Genomic DNA, 26,249 nt, shown 5'->3' with positions numbered 1-26,249 from the left:
CCTTGATAGGAAATGAAGGCAGAGTGGTTTGTCTCTTGCACTGGATGTTGTGCTACTTGGTTCTTAATAGGAGCATCTGCAGGATTTGGGAGTGCAAGGAGAACATGGATTTTAGAAGTTCATTTCTTTGCGTGCCATTTCAGGTTGCTGAAGTCAGATCACTTCATTGCACGGTGTGCCGTGCCAAGTGTTACAGCATGTTTTGGGCTGTTGGACACTGTGTACTAAGCTTTATGGGTTAATACATTAAGATCTGGCACTGATGGATAAACCCAAGCCTGGGGTAGGACTGGCAGTGAGGAGTTTCCCCACTTCATGGGAGGAAAGAAATCCTTGCCAACTGATGCTGAAAAATCAAGTAAAAAAAGCTGTGTTCTCCCCAGTCATCTGCAGTTGTATTGGTGGTGGTGGTGGTGGGGGGGCAGATGCTTCTGTTCATGTCTCCCCTGCTCACAAACTGGGATGGATGGGGGTATAGACCTGCTACTCCCAGCCCTGCCTGGCCACGCTGTGCTCACCAGCAATGGCATTTCTCCTTTTCATGATAGAATTGGATTCACAGAAATCACACGCTTTACGGAGGCAGCTAGAATATATACTTATGCTACTACATCACACACTGCAGTTGCCCCGTTGTCACACAGACTGCAAAATGTAGTTCAGTTCACGTGCAAGCTCCCTCTCCAAGGCCAAAATAGCTCTAATTGTAGAAAGCAGCAGCATATAATATACCCCCAAACACATAACCTTGGGGGTACGTTTTAGGTGCTGTGGGATTCAGTGCTGTGGGTGAGATCTAACCTATTGAAATGAGTGTCAGACTGGGGAACTAAAGTTAATTTCATGGCTCCCATGCCACATTTGCCTCGCAGTGGTAACCTCACTGGGAGCTGATGTAGCTGACTGATAGAAGAACTCTGTCCTGCTTATTAACACAGGGCTCTGCAGTTACAAATTAGTGCTTATTCATCTATGAAGAGCGTTTGCTATCACCATCCGCAGCAAGAGTACAGAAAAGAGCTCCACCAAACTCCAAAGAGAAGAGCCTGTTGGCAGCCTTCATGATAATCAGAATAAATGCAGAGAAATACTGTGCTCAGCCCCTGTGATGTCTATCAGGGAGCTATTTCAGTTGCTCCCTGAGGCATTCACATCTCAGCCCATCTGTGTCTGATCCTAAATTACTTATGGCTGGGAGAGATAAGGGATTTCCCCATAGATAAGGGGAGGGGGGGTGGAACATAATTTCTGTGCTTGATATTTATATTAATGGCACAGCACGCAGAAAGCATTTAATTCCCAAGAAGTAGAATGTAGGTGACATAAAAATATCGGTAAAGATTAGATAGGAAGAAAAAGATACTCCATCCAGCAGCGGCTGCTTTCCCTTGGAAATGTTCCCCTTGGTAGAGGATCAGGTGACAATGAGTTTGATGAGCATTGAAAATGAAATTCTCTAATAGCACAATCCAGCTGCAAGCCAAATGTCGCACAAAGACCCTGGCAAAACTGAAGGAAGAAAGAGGGAACATAACAGACTTTGTCTCGCAGTAGCCTCTACCCTCAAAGTGCTTCTCAGCCATGACGGAAGTTGCTGATCTCACTGCTTGGAAAGGCAGAGATACTTAGCCTGTTTTCAGAAGTCAGGAAACTGAGCAGTGACACAGTGGCATTGTCCTCACAAGAAGGTACTCTGAGTTGCATTTTGTCCCCTAGTCATTAAGTGAATTGCAGCTTCAGCTGGGACAGGTTCTGCTCAAGATAAAGGAGGAGCTTGCCCTTTGGATCACCTCCCTCAGAAATGCATCTACAGGCTTTGTCTACAGGTAGGGACAATCCTGGACAATGTTACGCCAGCACTACCCCAGGATTCATAGCATTGAACGTTTAGTTCATACATTAGCTGAACTGAGTATAAGTGCCACCTTTTGGAAGCATTTCTTTTCATTAACGCAGCTGTCAGAACATTCTCCATCACGTCTGTGGGATAACGTCTTGTGCTGCCGCTTGTAATAGGGACTGGAGGCTCTGATAATGCAGCAGTCCTTGGAAAAAATCCGTGACACCATCTTGTTATGTACTGGAGAAATACACTGTTCGCAAGTTGTATGCTCGTGTTCTTACACAAATAGAGAGCTTCTGGCACAGTACATCTGCCTCCCATTCTGGACCATCTACAGAACAGGGACAATATGCAGGTTTTTAAATCATCGTGATCTCTCCTTTTCACAGTGCAGAAACTTTTAACTGATACCAAATCCTGTCACATGTGGTATGTTCAAGTGAAACGACACAGGACTGTGGTATACACGTGCACTATTTCTACCCATGCCAAAGGAAAAGCCTTGCAAAAAAGGTGAAAAAACGTATTTGAGACTCTACTTGGGCTGAAATTGAACTTGGAAAGTGCTCACGAAAGGCCTTGGCATAAGTAGTGCTGGAGAAGTCAATTTGCTTTCCCAGATCTTAGTTCTATTTACAAAGCAGAAATGAAATAGTTTCCTTAACTTCATGAAGAAATTAGAGGTTATGGAATGATAACCAAAGTTCCATGATACTATTACAGTTTCAGGCTACTTCCCACCTGAAAGGCCTAAAGCTGAGCTTTTTCATGGGTTTGTGTTTTACATGCATTCATCTATCCGTGCACTATTAAATCTGTGATACATATGTTGGAGTAGTATGTTAGTAAAAGCCCACATTAGTAAGTTCTTAGCATTACCTTTAATAAAGACAGCATTTGATGGTTTGTGACATTAGGGAGAGCTTCTTTCTGCGGTATGCTTAAATTTCCCTTAGGCCTTTTTCAGTGAGGTTGGGATGGGCTTGATTGGAAAATTTAATGGGTTCTATTTAATGGTTTCCATTCCCTTTTGCCAAGCTGGTCTTTAAAGCTGCACTTTCATGATGTGTGAATTTCTCTCCATTTGAAGAACTAACATCAGATACGACACAGAGAGCAGATTTTAGAAATGAGCTATTAGGCAGAGAAGAGGCGCTTTTAAGATGCTCGCAAGTTGCACAGCAACCAGGGGAACTCACAGTCATTTGATTTCTCAAATGACTCTGACTTTGACTCAGGGGAAAAACAGTTTTATTCTCCCCTCAGAGCTTTCTCTCACATGTGATGAAGGGAAAATGTGTTTACACGTTTTCCCCCTTACAAAAAAAGTTATACCTCGTCGCAGAGAAACAGCAGCATCTATTACCATGTAAATTACTGCAGAACACATCCAGGCACAGCTCCTGCTTGGGATCTTAAAAGAGAATATATAGCAGTGTAACCTTCTGTTTCTTCTGGCTTTTAGACAACCCACGCTGACCCTTCTGAAATCACAGATTAAACCCCAGCCAACAAAAGGACAATCAGTGCTTGACGGTTTTCAGTGTCTGTGGAATTGTTTCTTTCACCAGTTTCCTCATTCCAAGTCTCCAGACTTTTCCAATAACATTTTCTGATCGTTGCAGGCCTGCAGGTCTTGGTTTCTTCTGGAGTTCATCACCACATCAACTGTTGTCCAGTTTCTGCTGCACACATGTGTAGCTTGGTTCCAAATCATGTGTGTTTCTGATGTTGTCTCCTGATGCCTTCTGGAGCACAGTGTCACTTGTATGTTAGATGCAGCAGTCTTGTTTATTATAGTAATAACAGATAAACATCCCACTTTGTAAATGCCAGATATTCAGATATTGGAGATATTGGAGATCTTATTTTCAATACTAACTTGGGTCAGCTCATCTATTCAAACTACCCCTTCCAGAATGGTCTGATTCTGATGTAAACAGCCTGATGTAGCATATAAAACGTATTCACAAGATCTAAAACTACCTACAGAAACAAATGACTTTATGAGACTGAGCAACTTGGTTTTCCCTTTGCTTGACCTTGGTTTAATCTTCTATGAAAGGTGTCTTGGTAAATGTTGTTAGAACTATGGTGTCCCCCGGAAGTGTGGTTCTTTCTGATAGAGCTGTGTCCTATCAGAGATGTAGTTATATTGCTGCAGGAGTTTTTCTGGTTTCATTACAGCAAAGTGTAACAAGCATCCTCAAACAGCAGTTGAGATTGCTCAGTGAGACATCTGAGTTTAGTAGCTCAGAAGTGTAACCTCATTAAGATGGATTAGCAATCAAATGCATAAAGAAAACAAAGCTGTGTTGGTCTTGCAGACATCTCTAATGAGCTATGGGAAACATTTTGAAAACCATGGGGCCGTCCAGGTACAATCAGGAACACCAAGTCTGCTGGCATAGACCAGAGTTCGAATTTCCAGAGGATGTTAGGTATTGGAGCAGTCTGAAGTAGTTGCAACCTGAGCATGTGTGATATGGAGTCACGGGGGTGCAGTAAATCACCATCAGAATGCTGGGGTTTGTAGAGTGAAAGTGAACTTTCAATGTCACTTTTGGTACTTACTGGTCAAAGATTTCTGTTTGTCTCTCCTTAATCTCTCCCGTTTTACAGCTGCTCTCCTCTGTAACAGCGAGGCACGTTTACACACGTGCTGTCCTGCTTCCCAGCAGACATCACCTGGCTGAACTTCACATTACTGCACACTGTCTCATGCCCCCCCCGGCCCACACACACATGCTGGCCTCCTTGCATGAAACCACGTGCTGCACCCCACACACTTCTGCAGGCATTCTCTCTCCCTCTCTCACACACCCAGAGCTTTGCACCCTTTCCCTCTTGTCTCATCTTTTAGTCACTTTCTAAAGATGCTGACACTGATCTGTTTGAGGCAGTCGAGACCTGAAACATTCTGAGAAGAAACGTGCTGGAAGAGAAACACATGGGAAGAGAAAAAGCTCGTAGTAGTTTTCGTTGTATCACTTTTGCGCAAGGCTTCCTGTGTGGTGAGCGAGTGATCTACATAAGGATGCTTCAAATAGAAAAACGCTCCCAGAAGAAATCTTAAATCCTATGCAGAAAAATAAGAGTGAAATCTCCCTCTTTTCTTCCCTCCGTCTCCAAAATATGCTTTTCCACTCCATAAGCAGCCCTAAACTCAATATGGGGGTCTGTGTGGGCTCTAACACATGCATGAGGGGGAGTGCACATAAAGTACCAGTCAGTAATGATCTTTCTTTGGTTTTTTTTTCCTCTCCTCAGTTTGTTGCTCAGCCAAACTGCCAGCAGCTACTAGCAACACTCTGGTATGATGGCTTTCCAGGATGGAGGCGGAAACACTGGGCAGTAAAACTCTTGACCTGTGTCACCATTGGACTGCTGTTCCCTGTGCTATCCGTGGCATATCTGATTGCACCGAAGAGCAGGCTGGGACTGTTCATTAAAAAGCCATTTATAAAGTTTATCTGCCACACCGGCTCTTACCTAACCTTCCTCTTCATGCTCCTGCTGGCGTCGCAGCACATCGTCAGGACTGACCTTCACATGCAGGGACCACCTCCCACCATCGTGGAATGGATGATCCTGCCCTGGGTTCTAGGTAAATCACAAACACAAACATGCTTGAGCCTCAGTCTCCTCACTCGCACCCGTGGCAACTGCGTGGAGGCTCATTCCTGATCTCAGCATCAGCAGCATGTAAAGAGATTTGGCAGCCAGCTTCAGTGACTGCATAAAACAGCTGGGCTCCTTCTGGAACAACAGATCCTGTTGGCCTAGGGCTCTTCTGCTGTTCATATTGCCATCTGACATGCCATCAAACATGACCCTGAGTAAACCGCAGCACACACAGCTCCCTCCTTGCTTCCCCCATGCTCTGTGTAAGGAACGGGTTAGGAATTAGCTTCTGGGTCATGCTAGTAACAAATAGTGTCACCTCTCATGCTGGCTTAGTTCTGCTCGCTGATACATGGCAGAAGGCAGTGCCCCGAGGCTGACTCTGCCTTCACCCTCTCACTGATCTGTGCCCAGAGCCAGTGCACAGGTACCAGACCTGATTATTCCTGGGGTCCCAGACTCCCAGATAGCCTAAGGCAGGCAGAAAAGATAAATCTCACTCTGCCGTATGCCTGTGTGCTAATAAACACCGACTAAATCAATATCCACTGCTCTAATATAAGCACTGGAAGGAGAGAGTATTTATTAGAAGAAGGTTAAACGCGAGGCTCTTACTGCAGTCACAGTGGGCAACCGCAGCTGTGAAGAAAAGGTGTCTGTGTTCCTGAGGGCAGGACGTACAGGTGAGGTAGTGAGATGGGACAGGAGAAAGCAGATAGAGCCTCTGAGGGAGACGAGCAGAGAAGCCAAGTTGGATGTGTTTTTTTATGAGAAAGAAGCATTTACCCTCTCAAACTGAGCTTCAACACAACAGCAAGAAAAAACCTAAGACCTCCATTAGAAGCACGATCTCTCCTTTAATTACGCTCACATCTCCTTTGCTGTGCCATTAACATGTAGCACCACTACGAGCTGGGGTGTTACCAGAAGGCCTGCTCACTGGAAGTGGTTTCCATACCCTTATAGCTCTCCTCCAGCCTCTGCCAATACAGCCCTGGTCAGTTCATTGCAAAACCCCAGAGATCGGGTACCAGTGAACTGAGACTGTCTGGCAGGGGTCAGTGGCCTGGAAAGCCACACTGATGCTGGTGGAAAACAAGAAAAGCAAACAAGAGTTGCAAACAAAATCCCTTCCAGTGGTGACCCAGGGCACTTTGCCTCTTGCGTAGCTCTACCACAACTGACAAATGGTAACTCAAGGCTCACTATCTTATTGAACTGATTTATGGCATTGAATACATGTGTTAGTAGAAACTTCAGCATAAGCTGAGGAGGTTAAATGTCTCTATTGAGCTTAGGTGATCTCTTCACTTTCTCCTTAACTTTGTGGTTAAAACTGAGGGAAATGGTAAACGTTTCAGCAAAATTGATTAGCTGAGGGATAATCCATTAAAAAACCTCTTGTAAAATCACCTCTTACAGCTGTCTGCTCCTCCTTTCGAGTTCCTTTGTTTTGGATAAGCAGGGATATTGTGGGACTGTTTACTGAGAAATTAGAACAGTTTCACCAGCATAAAGGTTATGATTTAAGAAATATTTTCCACAATAAAAGGAGAGAGAGAGCAGGCACACACGGCATTGCTGTAACTATAGTAACCAGCAGTGATAACTCTCTATAAATACAGTGCATGAGTTCTTCAACAGGCTCCTCTCTGTTGATTTATTTCATTCCATGTTTTTGTGCGCATGCAAAGATTTAGAGGCAGCTGTAATAAAATCACCTCGTTGGCCTTGACGTTGCCTGACCATTGACCCGCTGGCTGGCAGCTGAAGAGATAAGATAGATATTGAGATGTTTGCAGCAGTTCATTTCAACGTTATCTGCTCTTCAGATTGAGCTTTCAGGTCCTAAAGCTGGAGTTGCAGGTAGCATTTCAGTGACCACTGCAGTTTCCTGTGGTTAGGTATGGGTAGCAGTTTGGGTAACTATGTTGGTAATGCACCTAAGGTGTATTTTGTTGGTTTCTTTTCACACATTTCGGGTCTTCATTCAAGGAAGATGTTGTAAACTGAGTAAAGTATCTGGGGGCTCTATAGATGTTCTCAGAAGCATACAGATGATGAAGGAGCCTAGCTGCCATTTGCTCTTAACAGGTCTTAGGCATTCAAAAATGCTTAAACAGTTCCACAATAAGGACATGTAAGTTAGAATTGTGAGTCTAGCAGTCAGGTAAGGAACTTCAGAACCTGGCCCTCTCCCCACCAGCTCCAAGGAGGTAGAGTGAAGGTTAGCAGGTGCCAGAAACGATTACCAGAAGGCATGTCAGAGTTGAGACGATGGGCTCTGCCCACGTCCTCAGGAACAAATATTCACCTCACAGAACCCATAGCCGTATCTGACATCAGGTGAGTCAGGACCACTGCCAGGCTGCAGTGCCTTTCTTCGTGCCGAGTCCTACCTTTCTTCACAAGTGGTCCCAGTGGGCTTTTTATGCAGCAAGAAGCATCAATACAGTGACTGAGCACAGAGAATGAATTCACTTCTTCCTTCTTTGGTGTGATATTTCTAGGTCAGGGAGGAAATGTACTGGCACACAGAAACTGGTGCTAGTGTTGCATGTTCTGCAGCGGAAGTCAGGAAAAATCAGTGCTGTCCAACTGAGCAATGAGTTACTGGTAGTTTCTGGGAGAGCAGACAATCTGTTAGAAACTATATAAAATACAGTGGCTTAAACAGTTTATTCATGTAGAACAAATTTGATCTGAGCCAATCCACTCATACCAGCTGTAATTAACATACATTTCAAGCAGTCTCCTTGTGTGTGTGTCTGGAGCCCTAGATAGGAAACCTAGGTCTTTTCATCTCTCTCTAGACTACATTCCCCACAGAGTTGTAAAATGCTTCGTGATCAGCAGTATTATACTTTGTCGAAGACAGGAGGGATGAGACATTTTTTCCAAGCTGTTAATTTAGAATTGTCTTTTATTTCACCAGGTGTACACAGTGCTTTAATGGCAAATAATACCTTGTCATGTCAATGAACTCTCTTTCTTCCTACAGGTTTTATCTGGGGAGAAATCAAGGAGATGTGGGATGGTGGATTCAATGAGTATGTACATGACTGGTGGAATCTGATGGATTTTGCAATGAACTCCCTCTACCTTGCAACTATCTCCCTTAAAATTGTTGCCTACGTCAAGGTACGGTATCTTGGGAGAGATAATTTGTAACTTGCTTCTGAGAACTGTAGTGCACAGGGTAGTAACTGTCAAAATCAAAGAGAAAAGCTGCTTTTCAAGCAGCCTGGTTTTGAAATTCACCTGGAAAGCTTAGGAATTTGTTTGGAGAGCGATCATCCTTCTCACCCTGACTCTTTCATCAAGACTGAAGTAGATTGTCTGGGCAGTAGGTAGAAGTTTCCCCATTTGGTGTCCATTTTGTAGCTACTCGGTTGTCAAAGACGTGTTTTGTTTTCCGTACTGACACTGGACATCTTTCAACAGTGCTAGATAGAGTGAAAACAGGAATTTAAAATAAAACAGTAAAGCTAAAAGCAAGACTAGGGTTATCTGAAAGCATCGGTAGCCAAGATTTATAACCTGTGAAAAGTCTACCAAGAAAAGCAGGCCTGCTAGCAGGAGGCTTCCATCTGATACAAAAGAGTCAACTTATTCTCTTCAATTTATAGTTTTAAACCATAGGCAAAGAAATGACAAAGGAGCATGCTGGAACTTTGATACTGTGTAGGCTCTTCACTGTCATGTTCCATTGATGGCAAGAACGCACATCAGAGCTCATCCTCAAAAGCACCTTCCACATTTATCAACTTCTGATGCTCCATTTAACGTATGCCCATGTTTTGAAGCCAGAGAATGGCCTGAAGCATTTTCCTTCTGTCTCTCTGTTTCAAAGACACAGACAAGGCACAAATGGTCTCCTGCAAACTTCTTTATGCAATGGCTCTGTGACTTCAGCCTGTGCGTGCTTGGCCTGGTTCTTTTCTTGGTATGAATCTGCGGTAATCTGCAGTAACTGCACTGCAGTGAGTGTAATTACGCAGGTGTAAATCAAGTAATCAAAGTCTGCTCCTTGGCCATTTATGCACTTTCCATGTTTGCTGTGCTACTGTGTTGGTTTTGCCTTGCTAGAAGGATACTACTTCTTTTAGCCCAGCTCCTAATAACCAGGACAAGCACTTCCCCAAGTAACCTTGTTTCACCCAAGCATGTGCACAGGCAGAGAGGAAACGAGGAGAAAGTGGCACAAAGCTCATTGACTCCAACACAGCAAGCAGTCTGCTGTGGGGTCTCTTTAAAAATCCAGGATGCTGCATAGCACTGAGTTAGCTTTTCAAAGGGAAAAGCTTTAAGATAGCTGCTGCTCCCTGAAGAGGCAGCTCTGTAACAGCATCAAAGCAGGAAGAGATTACATCTTTTTACTCCCAGGATTCAGAACCAGGGAGGAAATTACAGACTTGAAAGGTTGGCCTTTAAACTGAGAGCAATAAAAAAAATAAGGCTGGAAATGGTAAGATTCACAAACAAATCTTAAAATGTTAACAATCTTGTTCTTTCTCACACACAAATGACTAGAAGAGCTGTGCATCCATAGACTTACACAGTCACATACTGAGATTTAAGCTCATAGCCAAACCACATGTACAAAGGAGGTACAGCTTTGTTTGTATACTCTGTAAGAGCTACAGAAACTTACAGGCTGACTACAAAGACCTATATGCCAGTACACAAAAGGAATATATCTGTCTCTGAGTACAGATCAGACCCTCTTGGATTAAACCTGCTGATCTAAGGTCTGCTCCAGTGTCAGACAGTTCTGAGAGGTGCATAAAATCTCCTATAGGAGTCGTTCTGAAACAGCGTGCCCACAGAAGTTCCCTTCTAAGTGACCTATGTCACTTAGAGGTTGCAGTACGCTCTGAAACATGAGGATATATAACATTGATAATGGCTTCAAAACCTTTTGCAGCATGATTTGTAAAGGTTTTTGTTATTTACAGAGCAGCCCCGAGCTGGAAAAGGCTGGGATATATGCCAATATACCATATTCTAACACTTCTTAGAACTTCAAAGGATTACATGGACATTTAGATTTCTGCCAAATATCAGAAAAATAAATTGCAAACTCACACTAATGTTTTCCATCCTTGTTTTTATGTGGAGACTTTTTCTTGTCTTGATTTGACTGGTTCCAAGATCTGACCCTAATATTGTCCAATACTAATGAAACCTTCGGGCTAATTATAGGGTAAAGATACTTTCTTAATCAGTTTTCATTTGTTGCATTGAATTATCATGTAATGAGGAAGGGTAAATGTGACTGCCTGGTGTAACTTACTTGTACTATTCTGAATACATCTCTGCTCTGTTTCATTGTGTGATGCCCAACCCAACCAGCTCCAGCCTTCCTAGACACCCAGCATCATTAGATACCTCTGAAGTCTTCTATCTGTGATGGCTAGGTTGCTCTGAAGGGTCTACTGGTTACCAAGAGGGGATATATCATCAGGGCCAATATATGACCCTAACAAGTTGCTTTAAAAATAGATGTGAAATGAAGATGACCTTTTGACATACCTTTACGAGCAGTCTATGCTAAGCCCTAGCAGAGGGTCCCTGGGCTACTGCGTCCAGGCAGCATGCAGAAGAGAACTGCAGACTACTATACAAATCTACCCTCTGTGCAGGGGAGACTTTCCAATCCCAACCACCCACCCCCAGTGCTGGATCCTGGCAAAAAGTTAACATGTCTGCCTGTTTGTAAGCATTTTAAGACCCATCTTCAAATCAAGTTAACAGGCACGGGTCATGATGTTCATGTAATAAAGAGCAGTTTGGAAATGTCAGAAGCAATCAGAGGTCATGCTGCAATGCCTTTGTATCATGTCTCAGCTCTGCCATACAGAGGAACTGTTTGAAATACCAACTTGCTTTTAGCTGTGTCCTTGAAAGAAAATTGTAAGCTCATATATTGGACCTTCAGATTTAAATAGAAAAGTCCCCCAAATTCATCTGTCTCTGATGTCCCTTCCTTTTAAGAGACAGGAAAATTATTTTAGGAGTCCTAAACACACTGGCTGCGCTGTTAGCTATATATTCCAAGTATATTTTTGCCTTTTATGCATATGAAATGAGCAGAGACAAATGTTAAAAGGACAATTATTCTTTGACGTGAAAATGTCTTTGACTCCATTCTGTTGTGCCAGCGTACTTAAGCCAGAGTAGTTAACATTTATACAACCAGCTCGTTCGTGTAACCTATTTGCATCTGGCTGCTCTTTGCTCAGAAAATGCTTCTGCTTTTACAGTTGCATCACAGACCAAGTTAATGTTATAATTGATGCACTCAAATGTATCCAGTGCTTCAGCTGTCATTAGGACCTGTGCTTTAGCAACTCTCCGAAAATTGCCATGGCAAATTAACTAATAAGAAAATTAATTTGAAGAAAGTGTTTTGTTTCTGGGCTGCTGGCAGGGTTTTGAGATTGCCAGGGAAGGAAAGCCTCCATTTCTTAGGCTCGCCAGTTCATTGCTTCCCTTCTTCCCTCCTCCATCCACTGGATTCGTCCAGGAATGTGCAGTGCTCTCCATGTGCAATCATTTTTAGGAGCAAAAGGAAAGAAGAGGTAATGGGGAATTTCTGACCTGAGCCTGCTGAAGGGCAGGTCTGAACCCTTTAAGCATTGAAATAGATTGTGTACGAACCCACGGACCTGAAGAATCTGCAGACAGTGAACTCAGAATTCAAAAGCCTTGTTTTCTAAACTTAGGCTAAGAACACCCAACCTTCCAGAAGCCTCTGAAGAGTCTAAAACTACTTCTCAGGGTAGTGTTTACATGTATTAGCAGATGTGTCTTTTTACGTTATCCGAGAGCAGTTACAACATAATTAACTTTTATACCCTTGTTATTTCTTTCAGTATAACGGCTCCCGTCCAAGGGAGGAGTGGGAGATGTGGCACCCGACTCTCATTGCAGAAGCCCTCTTTGCAATATCCAACATCTTGAGTTCCTTGCGTCTCATATCCCTGTTTACAGCAAATTCACACCTGGGGCCCTTGCAGATTTCTCTGGGACGCATGCTGCTAGACATCCTCAAATTCCTTTTTATCTACTGCCTGGTGCTTCTGGCTTTTGCCAATGGACTGAACCAGCTTTATTTTTACTATGAGACCAGTGCCTCGGAGGAACCCAACAACTGCAAGGGGATCCGATGTGAGAAACAGAACAATGCCTTCTCCACGTAAGATGTCCTTTGCTTTCTGTTTATAAGGTTGACTTCCACTGTCCCCTGTGTTACCTGCCTTTGCCTGTTGTCTTGTCGCTGCACTGACAGCGCCCTTATTTATTCATTTGCAAGTATCAGGTGAGCTGGTTGATGCTGCAGGAAAGGTGTGAGGTAACTGGGGCAGACATTCTGCTGAGCTTTGCTGTCAGAAAGACTCTTACTTATGCCTGCAAGTGGGAGACATCGTTTAAGTTCTGGATGAAGCTGTCACCCTACATGCCTGAAACGTACGTTTTAATGTGGCTGTGTTCAATCCCGGTGTCTTTCAGAAAGCAAGAATACTTTTGCCATAATAATCCTAAAGAAGGAGAAGCTAAACAAAATGTAGCAAACAAGGGATAAACATAAGAAAAAAGATATTAGTAACTAATATGATACGGCAAAAACAACATCAGTCTCACCCAGGCCTTTTTTATGCCCACATGATGATGTTGCAGGCTTCTCTGGTGTCCTCAACATAAGAAGGACATGGAACTGTTGGAACAAGTCCAGAGGAGGCCACGAGGATGACCAGGGGCTGGAGCACCTCCCGTATGAAGACAGGCTGAGGAAGTTGGGGCTGTTCAGCCTGGAGAAGAGAAGGCTGCCTGGGGACCTCATAGCAGCCTTCCAGTACCTAAAGGGGGCCTATAGGGATGCTGGGGAGGGACTCTTCATCAGGGACTGTAGTGACAGGACAAGGGGTAACGGGTTAAAACTGTGATTCTGTGATATAAGGAGGAAATTCTTTCCTGTTAGGGTGGTGAGACCCTGGAATGGGTTGCCCAGGGAGGCTGTGAGTGCTCCATCCCTGGCAGTGTTCAAGCCCAGGTCGGATGAAGCCTTGGGTGACATGGGTTAGTGTGAGGTGTCCCTGCCCATGGCAGGGGGTTGGAACTGGATGATCTTGAGGTCCTTTCCAACCCTAACTATTCTATGATTCTACGATTCTATGATTCTCTGATTTCCTTGCAGTGCAGCGAGGCTAAAATCCCAGCAAAACCCTTTTTGCTGGAAATGCTGGTACTTTACTGGGATGTTGGCGTGGAAATCGCTGTGGTGACAGCTGGCAGGGCTGAAAGAGATAGCACATGCTGAAAAATAACATGAATTGTCTTTCTGATGTATTTGTTTTAATTACTAATAGTGCAAATAATTATAATAATCAGCCCCTGTGCCTTTGTTCTTGCTGCTTGCACAGTACTTAAAACACAATGGGAAGAGAAATAAATAAAGCACGGTCTAGAAAAAGGCCTACGCCCTGCAAACAAGCAAACCAGAACTGTTGTCCACCGCGCTATAACTTGTCATAACGCCCAATAATTCTCCCCCCTTCCTCAGCTGAAGGCTTGAGGTTAAGAAAGGATTTGTGACATATTTGCACTGTTACCAAGAGCAGATGATGGCTGAGGCCACATGGTGAGGCGGGGAGAGGAAAGGCTCCAACACTGCCCCGTGGGCTCTGTGCTTTAAAAAAGCAGGGGTTTTTCACAGGACAGAGCCCAGCTTTACAAGAGCATCCTGACTCAACAGACCAGACACGCTGCTGCTTTCCACCGCAGAGCAGGAGCACCCTAGGCTTGATTAATTTTCTCGCGAAGCCCCCCTCCATCTGGAAGGAGGGAATGGAACCGCGCTGTGCTAATGAAAAGCAGAATTAAAGACTTCGGTCTTTTCTGTATGTTAATTGCTTCCCGTGCCCCAGAAATGTGTCGTGCTGCCCTTGCAAAGGAATTAAATACTATTCCTTGACCTGCGTCCGCACTGATGCAGCAGCCAGAGGGAGGAACGTTTGGCAAGCACAGTGTTTGTTAAATGGCAACTTCTAGCACAGGAAGGGGCAAACCCACCGAGTTCAGAACCACAGCCTGCCTTGCCCTGGAGCTGAGGTGAGCAGATGTGCTTAGTTCTGCGTTCTAGTTTGGGCCTGTCTCCATTGCAAACCAGTTGTTTTACCGATTTCACTGTCAGCAGGTTAGGGGAGAAAACACCAGCAGGATTTGACTGAAGAAAAAGAGCCTTGAGTCAGTGGGGAAAAGAAAAAGCTCTTCAAGCCTGTAAGAAGGTGTAATATCTTGGGAAGTGATACAGAACCACTCAACAGAAAGTGTGCAGCTCAGCTTAAATACAGACCACAGTTTCTCCCACCCTAGCATTCAGTTTAAACCCCCTGCCAAGGAGAATGTAGCACAGAAAGGAAATTGAGGGGGCTCAGCCTTTATGGCAGAGGCTTGTGTAAAACAAAATCGCAGTGGGAGGGGATCCATTAGGACCGAGGTCTCCTGGCAGGGGACAGAATGCTCCGCAGTTACTTTTTGTTTGAGGCTTGCTTAAGAAATGTATTTAACACGTTCTTAAAAGTTTAAATGGTCGTTATTAACACCCCCAGTACAAGCTGACACTTGGCCCCTGAGCAGATGCACAGCATGGGGGACTGGCTGAGAGCAAGCAACCTGCAGAACGAGCATTGTATTGTTGGGCTGGAGTGAGTTCAAGTCAGAGCCGGTGGTACCTCAGGTTTGCTCATAGTTCATCCCTAATGAAAGAATAAATGTAAAAAGCTTTCAATCAGTACCCTTTGATTCCTGCCAGCATTTCTAGGCGCTCACACAATAAGACCTAATTTCCTAAGGGGAGGGAAAGCAAGACGCCACTCGTGTTTGTACAGCTTGTTTAAAATGTGACACCTATTTACTGCTGCATTATTTCCTATTAGTCCCGAAGGATGGGTTTAATATTTTCTCGGCGAGGAAATTTTCTGCATTGCAAACACAGATCATGGGAAAGTAATATCCCTTTGTGACAGCAAGGAGGTGAAGTCATGAATAATTTAAGGTTTTATGCTTCAGCCTCACCTTGGAAAGCTTGGGCAATTTGGAAATGTGTTTATCGCTGTGAGTCTGGCAACTGGAGGAGGGAGAAGAGAGAGAGGAAGAGGAGGAAGGGGTGGAGGCAGTCACACCTCACTGCCTGCTCTCCTTCTCACTGGAGGGACATGATGCCCAGGGCCGCTTCCCCAGGGGCTGCAGGAGGGGTCCTGCAGCAGAGGAGCGCTTGCTCTCTGTGGAGAGATGGTGGTGCTTTGGGATTTCTGCAGTTTGCTTCAGACCCAGGATGTACTCATCAAGAGGGGCTGTCTCTCGAGCGCAGTTAACAAAATTCCCTTTCTAAAGCTGCTTCTCCCAAGTAGGGTGCTTCTTGGGTGACATGGGTTAGTGTGAGGTGTCCCTGCCCACGGCAGGGGGGTTGGAGCTGGGTGATCTTGAGGTCCTTTCCAACCCTAACTATTCTATGATTCTATGAGTAGTGTGAGCCCCACCTGAAACAATTACCGTGGAAAGAGATCATGGTTCTGACCTGGCATTAAACACTGAGGAGAGAGTAACTAAGCCTTACTTCTCTGCAGAGGTGCAGAAACCAGCTGCTGTCTCTTTCATGTCCACATGTAAACACATTCACCTTAGTCTGGGCCCCAGTTATACTCCTGGTTAGTAGTGTGAATCCAGAGCAATGCACTGATCGCTGGTTTTGGTTTCATGACAGGAACCTCTGTCTCCCCTGAGCCTCCAGCCTAATCAGTATTTCTACTGCTAATAGTTAAAGTAAGTTAAAAGATAGCTAGCACTCCCCCGTTCTTAGCAGGAGAATGTTTAGCATGCTTATTTTACCACCTCGCTTACTTAATAAACCTAACAAACAGCCTGACTTTTGGGAGAAAGGACTTTTGCTTTAAAGAGTCTTTATAGTCTTGGCCAGTGAAAAACATCAGATATGTCCACAAAATACGAAGAAACTAAATCCCCATATGAAGCGAGGGGGTTACAGGTGGAGCAGATGCCTGGAGAAGGCTGGGGTACAGATACCTGACATGTCAAGTAAAGTATCTGAATTGTTTGTATTGATTTTTCTAGTAGTAGCTTTTGACAATACCTACCGACCTCAGGCCAAAATGGAAACTCTTAAACAGGAATATAAATGCCATTTTTTGATTATATAAATGCCATATTCTGGAAAGCCAGAACAAAGATGCCCAACTAGAGCAATTATTTAGATTGCTGATTATGTATTTGACGTGATTGCGAAAGGTCACTTGTCTCTGGCTGGAGCAAACAGAGACCTGGCATGATCTCATCAGCTGTAAAGCACAGTGAGGTCAGGTCTAGTTCATCTATGGAAGGAAGACTTCAAAAGAAGAAAAACCTCTTGAGCAGAATTAAAGTGATGACTCTCATCTGAGTCATTTCTGATCAGTCATTACTGATCAATTCTTGCAGCGCTGCTGTGGGCACTGCGCTGCGGTGGTGGGAGCTGCTGCACAAACAAGCCACAGAGACCAGCATTTCTGGCCCCATGCACTACGAACTGCCAGGGTCTTAGCACACCGGCCTGGCTCACTTGCAGCCAAAGCAATGGCAAGCTCTCAGCCTGTATTAGAGCAAAAGGTGCAAGTCAGCGTGATTTCTCCCATCTCCTACCTCGTGGTGCATTGTTGTTGTGCACTGTTTAACTGCTACGGTCATGCTGTACTTGGGGGTGGGTTCCCATTTAGTCTACAGATGTGTTAATGATGCAGGCACTGATTAAACAGGAGAGTTTGTGTCTATAGATAACAGCAGTATCACAGAACAGCCATTCTAATTAGAGGGAATATATTGCGGCTGTTCTTTGCATGTGTGTAGAGTGCAAAAAGGAATTTTGGGTTCCTTCAGGGCAGTTATGCTTGCTGCACCTCACAAGGATACGGACAGGGTTCTTGGACAGGTAGCAAATGTTGATGTGACACAGCTCTCACATGCAGTGGCCAATGGGTCACTGTGGCTGGAGTGAGGACTGTCCCCAGGGAGAATAAACGGCTGCACTGAGCAGCCGCTTTGGAGTGCCCCAGGCTTCTGATGCCTAATGTGTTCTCCAGCACCTGAACCAGGCATTGTCTTCCATTCCCCAGAGCCAGGCAGCCAAGTAAAAGCCTGTTTTTATTTGCAGACTTTTCGAGACCCTCCAGTCACTCTTCTGGTCTGTGTTTGGTCTGCTCAATCTCTACGTCACCAACGTGAAAGCCAGACACGAGTTCACAGAATTTGTTGGGGCCACTATGTTTGGGACCTACAACGTCATCTCCCTCGTCGTGCTGCTGAACATGCTCATAGCCATGATGAACAACTCCTACCAGCTCATTGCTGTAAGTTATCTCGTTCTCTCTCTCTTGGCTTTTATTTTTCTTCTATGTGCCTCGTCTGTTTGGCTTACAGCAGATGTGTATCTTCTGGGATGCTGGAGGATGCTGCCCCGTTTTTGACAGCAGATAGTTGGGATTTCTACTCACTAGCCTGAAATCATGCTTGCAGAGGAGGTTTTGCTCAGTTTGTAATGCTACTTAGGTGGAAAAGGCTTATCAGCTGTGATCTGCCCTTGTCACCTCATTGGTCACCTTGGCACGAGCAGCTGATTTACTTGATAGCAGAGAGGGTATCTAAAGGGAAGCCTTCCCACTGCTTCTTGATGTTTGGCTTTAACTTGGGGTGCTACTTTTTCCCCTTCTCTCCTATTACTGTTCTCTCTTTTGAGAACGTGTCAGAAGCGCAGTCCTGTAATTTCTTACTCCACAGTCTTCCCACTGAAATTAGATCATTCCCATCTGTAACACCAGCCAGCCTCCTGGCAGCTGACACTCTAGACCCATAATCTCCGAGTAACCTCAGTGCAGGATGGATCCGAGCTGCCAGTTGGCTGTAGAGCCAGTTTCAGACTCTGTCTTCATTTGAATGTTCAGAACTGGTCTCTACTGTAATCTCATTCTGTGTACCTAAAAGCCAATCTGTACATTGATGATTAAATTTGTCAACAGATTGAAAACTGCAGCAGTGTGGCCCTGCATTTTAAGGCTGTTCAGGTAAATTGCACAGACAGTACGGAAGGAAGCTAAATCCTGTGTGCACAGTACTTGAGGTAAATCAATGGGCACTTACTTTCCAGTGCTGACACCTTACATAATAGGTTTAGAGCTAGTGAGATGATGAAGTGTTACATCACCTGTGAACAGAAACAGGAGCTGAGAAGTCATTTATCTCCTCGGCTGCTCACTCAGTACAGACACCATGGAGACTTCCTTCTGTGCTCTTGGATTTGCTCTAGAACATGAAACAGAGGAAAAATAGAACCAGCACCAGCTCTCCAACTGTTTTCATTCCCAACTTCCTGGACAAATCTCTGGGGAAATGTATGGGTGAGCTCCTTTCCTGGCTAAAGCACACACCGTATTGAGTCGTCTGCTTGAGCAGGTTCCACAACTGCTGTTTCAAGTGGCTTATAATTTAGTTACCTGGCCACACTGAGCACAGACCCAGCCAAACCGGTGATACTTTTGGACACCTGATCTTTATCACGTTAAAAAGTATGAGAAAACCTGGACCATTGACCTTCCAAACAAGCAGAAAGGCAGCTTATCACAAAGCATCATGGAGCTTTATCCGTCTTTCTGTGCTTGAAGTGCTTTCTCTTTGTTCAGTGCTACTCCTCACATTCCAGGGAGACTGGAATGAGGGGCAGGAAACAAAGATACTCGCCTTGGCCTTTTTCTCCCATTCCCCGTCCTTTATTGTCATCAAATAGGCTTGTCACAGGCACAAAGCCCAAACCTAAGACTGGCGTAAGAATAGCAGTATTTTCTATTCACTGGGACACAAACCACTCATCATTCTTTTCCCTGAGTAATGTGAGTGGTTCCGTGACACATTACAAACCATCCCACAGGACTTCAGAGACCCATCATAACAATTAACTGAAGCGAATGGTCCAGAGCAGGACTTGTGTTAATGTTTCTGGAGCAGCTGGGGACTGTAAATTGCTAGATCTGAAGGTATTGCTTGTGAGAGGCTTGAAGGTGAGGGACTGAACTCACCCATAAACCTGGCCATAACACCCAATTCAGCATGCAGCATGAGTCCTTACTCAGAGGAAGGATAGTGAAAATGCTACAGGATATTCTTCGTCACTTAAGCTGTCATATTGCAATGGCTGCTGAGAGCAGTGACATTGCTTGGGAAGGCAAGAGCAGTCACTTCCAGCCCCGTCTCATTCAGCTTAGTGTTGGAAACTAATATTTCTGCGTGCTCACAGCATTCTCTCGGGGACAAGCTTTCTTTGTGTGACAAGCATCAATTAATCTCTTCCTTGAAGAAAACAACGCATTAATAGATGAGCTTTACAACTGTGGGTCAGTTTTTAACCTCCTGTAATCAGCTCTACCCCTTTCTGAATCACTGTAGACTGGTTGCTAGACTGGGCATTTCTTCCTCCTGGTATTTAAATTCCATTGAATCCACATGGAATGACAGTATTCCAGGGAGGGAGGAGTGGAAAGCACCCTTGGGGTGGGGTGGAGGTCTTCTCAAATACCTCAATAGGAAACCTTGTGCCATGCGCAGGGCTCTGCAGAGCAATAAAATGAGCTAGACACTGGGGATGAGAGTGCATCTCTGCTGCTGATTTCCCTGCAATGGAGTGATCAGGACACCTTAATTAATTCCACTTGCTAATGAGCCAGTGGCACTGCTGCAATGCAAACAGTCTTTCTCCCCTCCTTTTTTTGCAGGGACAAATACATTAATGCATTTGTAGCAGTTACTCATCAAGTTAGCGTCTCTCCATCGTCTCCTGTATATACATTAATTCTGCTGTGTATTTCTTCGCTCTTCATTGTGTCTCCCCAGTGTGGGGCTTAGGGCTTGGTAGTTAATTAAGCGCTGTGGGTACACATGGTGAAACCACAGGGTTTCTGTGGAAGGCAGAGCAAGGCAAGCAAAGAGTAAAACCTCCACAGAGCTCGGAGTGATTCCTCCCTCACAGGAGGGAGCATTTTTCTGCCATAATTTTGTTGGGGCTTTCAGTCAGCTATTTCAGCCTTCAATAAACACGTTTTTCTGGGGGTACCCCGAGGCACTTTCAATATTGATTTCTTTTCGTGCAGCCCATTTTTCTCTTTTGCCAAACTGGTTCCAGCAGGCACAATGTTTCACTGCCAGAGCAAACAAAATCCAAACGCACCCCAGCATTTCCATACACTTTGCACCGCGTCTGTACTCGAGGATCAGAATGTTCTATGCAAGCAGCACGCAATGCGACTGGGTGTGATGCACTGCCGGGTCCTCATCTCAATACCTTCCAGACGTGACAGAAATACCATCACCCGATTAACAGCAGAGGAATACATCATGATGGCAAGAGGAAGGACAATGGAGCTTATCTGAGAGTAGCCAGGTGACTCCATCATTCCTAAGCGGCAGAAAGTAGCAGGGTGGGTAATGAGGACACTACCTCTGATAGTCTGCTTCTCATAGGAATGCCACTTGCCTGTTAATAGTTACACAATCCTCTGCCAGTTTGTAATCTCTTCAAAGTAATGTGGCAGTGGGTGTTACTGGGGGGTCCAAGGGTACATTTTGAAGGGAATTAGCAATCTACACACATTTTCTGAAAGCATGTTCCTTATGGACACATCTGTGATGCTCTGGGAAGTCATGCAGGAATTAGTCACTGGAACTGTACCAACAGTTCTGACTCTGCAGCTGCAGGAGCAACGGGAAGCAAGATCGACTGAAGAACTAAGACCCATCTGCAGGAGGAAGACCGTAGGGCTGTGAACTAATCCGAGTTCCAAGTGAGTTAGAGAGATAAGTGGCACACACCAGCACTGCAGCATGAGGCATCCCACTGACATATTAAGCAGAGATTTAAGCATCTTGAATGGAGCTTTCAGGTGTTTTAGGAAAAGTCCAACGATGCTTAATACCTCAGGGATAGCAAAATAGGTCTGAGAAAAATGACCTCTAACTACTGCGTGTGCAAATGAAGGTGTTACAGCTTCAAGTGTGCAATACACAGTGTATGTGTGATGTTGGAATGACTTCACTCTAGCAGTAGGTATTAAGTTATGAAATTGGTTTGTATTTTGTATCCTTCTGTTGGCTTGCATGTCTGTTATTTTAAGCTGGTTCATCTCAGACAGCTGTGACTGCAAAAGAAAGTATATATATATTATATATAGTATATATAGTATATATAGTATATATAGTATATATAGTATATATAGTATATATAGTATATATATACACACACTATATATATATATACTCTGGGAGTGTATGACCAAGCTGAGACACAGTTGCCAGTGTTAAGACTGTTTAGGTCCTTGGACACCAAACTAGGAGTGCGGTTTTAAGTGATGGCATGAGATAGATCGGATTAGTACATATTGTGGAGGGCAGGAATGAAAATGGTAAATACTTCGCACAGCAAAACAAAACCAGTGCAGTAAACAGAACCGGTTGGTATGTGCAGCTAAAAATAAGTGATCGCTTTCAGGAGATTAAGTGTAGGGATATTGTACGTGGAATTTTGCATAGTAGAGAACTTAAAATGAAAGCACAACGGAATATAAAGATTTTGCAGCTCCCTATTCCATTGTTTCGAAGATAACTTTGGATTTCCCCCAGGCAGGAGTATCAAACTTTTCCTCATCTACAAAGAACAAGAATTCCTCCAGTTTTCTGCGCCAACTGAGCTGCCTCAGTACTTGGTACCCACTCTAATTCACAACAGCAGCAGAAATTCTTCTCCCCACTGTGATCTATGACCCTTAGGACTGTCAAAAAATGTTGCACCTCCTCTGCTTGCGTGACCTGCGCAGTTATTACTTGGTGGCTTTGCCAAGGAAGAACTTTATGAATCCACAAACTTAGTTCAAGATTCACAGCTCGACAGGGTTTGGGGTGGTAGATTGCTCCCCTATAGAGGAAAGGCCAGCTCCAAAGCCTGGACTCAAAGCAAAGCTATTACAAAGCATCAGGAAGGTGTTCATCGCACAAGCCCTCAGAACCATTCATTTGAATTTCTTAGGAGAAATTGAGATGTATTTGGTTTTTAACTCTGCCATACAGCAGGAAATGAAATTACGCTCTTATTACACTCCTGTTGCCAGTATGAGCTGGGATTAACGTCTCCTGGAGTTTTTTATGATGTAGCAAAACAACTAGGCCCTGGAAAGGGGATTAAATGGTTCCTTGGTATGCTGGATGAGTGAAATACCACTGCTTGTCCCCCAGTTTTATGGCCCTTGGGGACTCCAGCTGACCAGCCCACGCATCCTGCTGGTCCCTGCCCACAGGCAGAGGCAGCGCAGGTAATGTGCTCAAGTCTTTGCTTCATTCTGCAATGCAGCTGTACTTACCCAGATCTCAATTACTGCGCTCCCAGAACTCATCCGTGTCATCAGCAATAATTAATTGAAATCACAAGCTCTCCTGAACATACCCGAGGCCTTTTGTGACATTTGGACGGGCAGATTTCTGGTACATCTCCCTGTGGAGCGCGGTACGTGTCGAGAAACGCTGGACCGCTGCTCTCCAGGTCCCTCCTGGGTAGCTGCAGCACATCTTTAGAGGAGTGGGATCGATTCCCAAGGCTGGATGCTCTCTCTGTGGCTTTTGACTCGATGTGGGGGACCCCAGCAGCTTTTCATTTGAAAGTGAAGGGAAAAACATTGGAGCAGCAGCGTGCCAGGATGCTGCCATACAGCTAGCGGCCTGTGTGTGAAATCAGCCCGGAGCCTTGCTCTAGACTGGCAGGCAGTTAATTACTTTTTGTTAGCAAGCTCAAGTATTCATTTGAAGGTGTAGAACTGTTTGTCTTTTTGCTGGCTTTGGCCTAATTACATATAACCCATGGACTTGAATCAAGTTGTTAATATTCATCTGGTGTTTGCAGAGCCTCTAAATGGAAGCACTCAGTGTGCTCTGACTTCACATGCAGCATCTTTCTTCTGCTGTTAGACTAGACGAAACTAATCCTCCATCCTAGAGCCCAGTCCTGCAAACCTCTGCTCACGAGAGTATTGTCGTCAGGATCAGCAGGTTAATGCTGGCTGTTGGTTTTAATCTTTGACACCCCAGATATTTACCTGACCCCGTGTACCACCACGGCCAAACCATTTCGAGACTTAGAGGAGCAAACCCATTACATTTAAGTGAAAAACAAGATAAGCTTGCAATCTGCAGGTGACCCCTGCCTGGTTTAAGATATTACAGGGAATTTGCTGGCATTTACACCGGTGGGTTCTGGTTTCTGTGGTGCAGGTAACACACCAGTGCCCCGCATGACAGGTCAATGACTCTCTGCCCATTACGTGCAAAGCAGCGCAGCAAGGTTTTGCTCTTGCTACATGACAGGAGTTGAAGTATCCAGATGGAACCACATAGGTTGCAGCCCCCTGCATTATCCCGTCTTTTATTTAGGCCTGACAAGCTCAATTAGCATTATCTTGTGCTTCTGCATCAGGGGGACTTTAGCTAAAAGGGCAGAAGAAAAGAGGGAAAGTGAAAGATAAAGGAAAAAATTACTGAGGAAAAAGCAGTGAAAAACTGAAAGAATTCATCTTGGAAGAGCTTTCAGCTGGTGCTGAGCAATGGCAACAGCTACATTAAGAATCCCCTGAAACATGACTGTTTAGATGCCAGTGGTTCAGAGATTTCCTTTCCAACACACTGCAATCCAGCAAATAAGTGGATGCTGATTTTATTACAGGTGAAATAGGAAACATTCAGCTCCATCCAATTAAACAGAAAGATGTCTGATAACCTGGATGCTGTGCTGTGGCTCCTGGACTGTGTTTCTGTTCTCTGGTCAGACTCCTGCAGCTCCTCAGCTCAGACCCTGCTTTCAGAGTCAGCTTCATCCCCTGACGCGGTGCTATCTGCATGGCTCAGGATTCACTTGGAGACTTGGGCGATCTCATACATTTATAATGGGTGCCGTTCTCCGGGCTCAAGGGTATATTTAAATGACTGGGATGTTAACTAAGATTTTTCAGCAATTACTCAATTTCTGGCAGCTCCGCTCAGCTCAGGCGCTGCATTACGTGACTGTACAAGCAGGCTGACTTCCAGAGGTGCTGGGCACCTGCTTCTCCCGCTGGTGAGACGACCTTTAGAGACTCGGTACAAGACATAGCCAAGCTTTGCTGAGGAAAGGCAGCTTATGACCGGCAAAAATACTAGAGCATCTGGTACCTGAGTCCATGTACACAGTTTCATTCCTCGACTATGGGAGTTTGGGAATGATCATTGCGTTCTTTTAGCTACTTGAGGAAGGGACGTAAGGGCTGTGTATGTATGTGCACAAAAAGGTTGTAAAGCATAAGGAGAGACAGTGAGGCAGAGCTTTGATTCAGGGGAATTCCAGCAACACAGGAAAAGAGCTCCCAGGGTCAGAGCCATCAGGAATTCACTGTGTTCCTACCCTCCCGGTCAGCTCCATGTGACCGGATACTCTGCTGCGCATTCCTGTAGCACAGGAGTCAGCAGCAAAGACCGTCAAATGTAGCTGGTGATTATTCATAATCAGAGCTCAGACCTGAAAGTTACAAGTGGCCTGAAAGAACACATTAAATAAACTGTTAGACCTTTAAATACCTTTGTCGCAGTTGACATCACGTTTCCCAGCTGGTATCACAGCTTTATTACGGCGCAGAGCGGATCCTGGGACCTGGAATCCACATGTGGATCCGAACTGGGATTTTTCTTCTTGGGACTAATTTCTCTTGGGAACTGAAAAAAGAAAGGATAAATAAATAAAGAGGGGCACAGAGAAGTACCCGATTCTCCCCTGTATCTGGCTCCCACCAGTCCAGCAATGGATTTGAAGACAATTCTTCCTTCCTGGTCAAATCCCAGGCTGAGCTGCGCTGCAGAAATAAAGGTAACGCTCTGGAAATGGTGCAGGTAGACATGAGGGGAAGTGCTTTTCTTTATGCCATAGAATTATGTCAGCACTCTGGGTTAGACCTTCTCAGCCCACCACTTCTCTATGGGCATGTGCGAATTACTTGATTTTGACCTGGCTGGAGATAGTTAACATTACCAGCACAGATGCACCTTATCTCTCTGACCTTCAGCAAGAAAAGAGGCTCTTATCAGGCAGTGATAAAGGAGAGGAATGGATGGCAGGAAGAACAAAGCCTTAGTGCTATCGTTTTCATTGTTTCTTCCTGCTGAGGCTTTTTTGGAGAGCTGTTTGTCTGCAGGACCTTCCTCCTGCCCTGATTTATTTGGCTATTAAAATAAAAACTGAACTTTGCTGGGAGATGACTGAAATAAGAAAGGTGTCAGTTCCCATAATTTAACTGCACTAAAACCAGCACAATCCGCAGTTCTGTGTTCTCTCAATTATAATATTCCCTGGCCTTCTCATTAGCTATCTTTGTTTCTATCCAACATGCTGGTGGGAGATGAAAGGTAATTGAGATATATATATATATATATATAACCTAAATACATTGTGGAATGTAGCGCAGTCAAGCTATAATAAAACTGTTAATTATGAGTATATTCTGCACATGGAGGATATAAATAGCAGAGATGCTAAAGCATGCATTTTCCAAGCACAAACAAACTGGTTGCCCAGAGCTGGGAAAATCAGCCAGCTCACAGTATGGAGATCATCTTGGGAAGTGATGGCTGGAGCAGCAGCTCATCAGGGAGCTCTGCCTGTGGTGTCTGTGCTCTT

At 44.7% G+C, this 26,249-nt stretch overlaps 1 protein-coding gene across 1 annotated transcript in view; it reads left to right on the top strand.

Moving 5' to 3' along the window:
* TRPC5 (transient receptor potential cation channel subfamily C member 5) overlaps positions 1-26,249 on the top strand; it is a 64,949-nt gene that overhangs the window by 26,420 nt on the left and 12,280 nt on the right. The window contains exons 3-6 of the mRNA XM_065689708.1: positions 5,114-5,450; positions 8,469-8,608; positions 12,346-12,668; positions 17,676-17,871. Of these exons, the coding sequence (XP_065545780.1) occupies positions 5,114-5,450; positions 8,469-8,608; positions 12,346-12,668; positions 17,676-17,871 (996 nt within the window). The remainder of the gene's footprint in view (positions 1-5,113; positions 5,451-8,468; positions 8,609-12,345; positions 12,669-17,675; positions 17,872-26,249) is intronic.

This window comes from Lathamus discolor, chromosome 9, assembly GCF_037157495.1.
Source record: "Lathamus discolor isolate bLatDis1 chromosome 9, bLatDis1.hap1, whole genome shotgun sequence".
Taxonomy (NCBI): Eukaryota; Metazoa; Chordata; class Aves; order Psittaciformes; family Psittacidae; genus Lathamus; species Lathamus discolor.
Note: the sequence above shows the minus strand (reverse complement) of the source record. Positions and strands in the feature narration are given on the sequence as shown.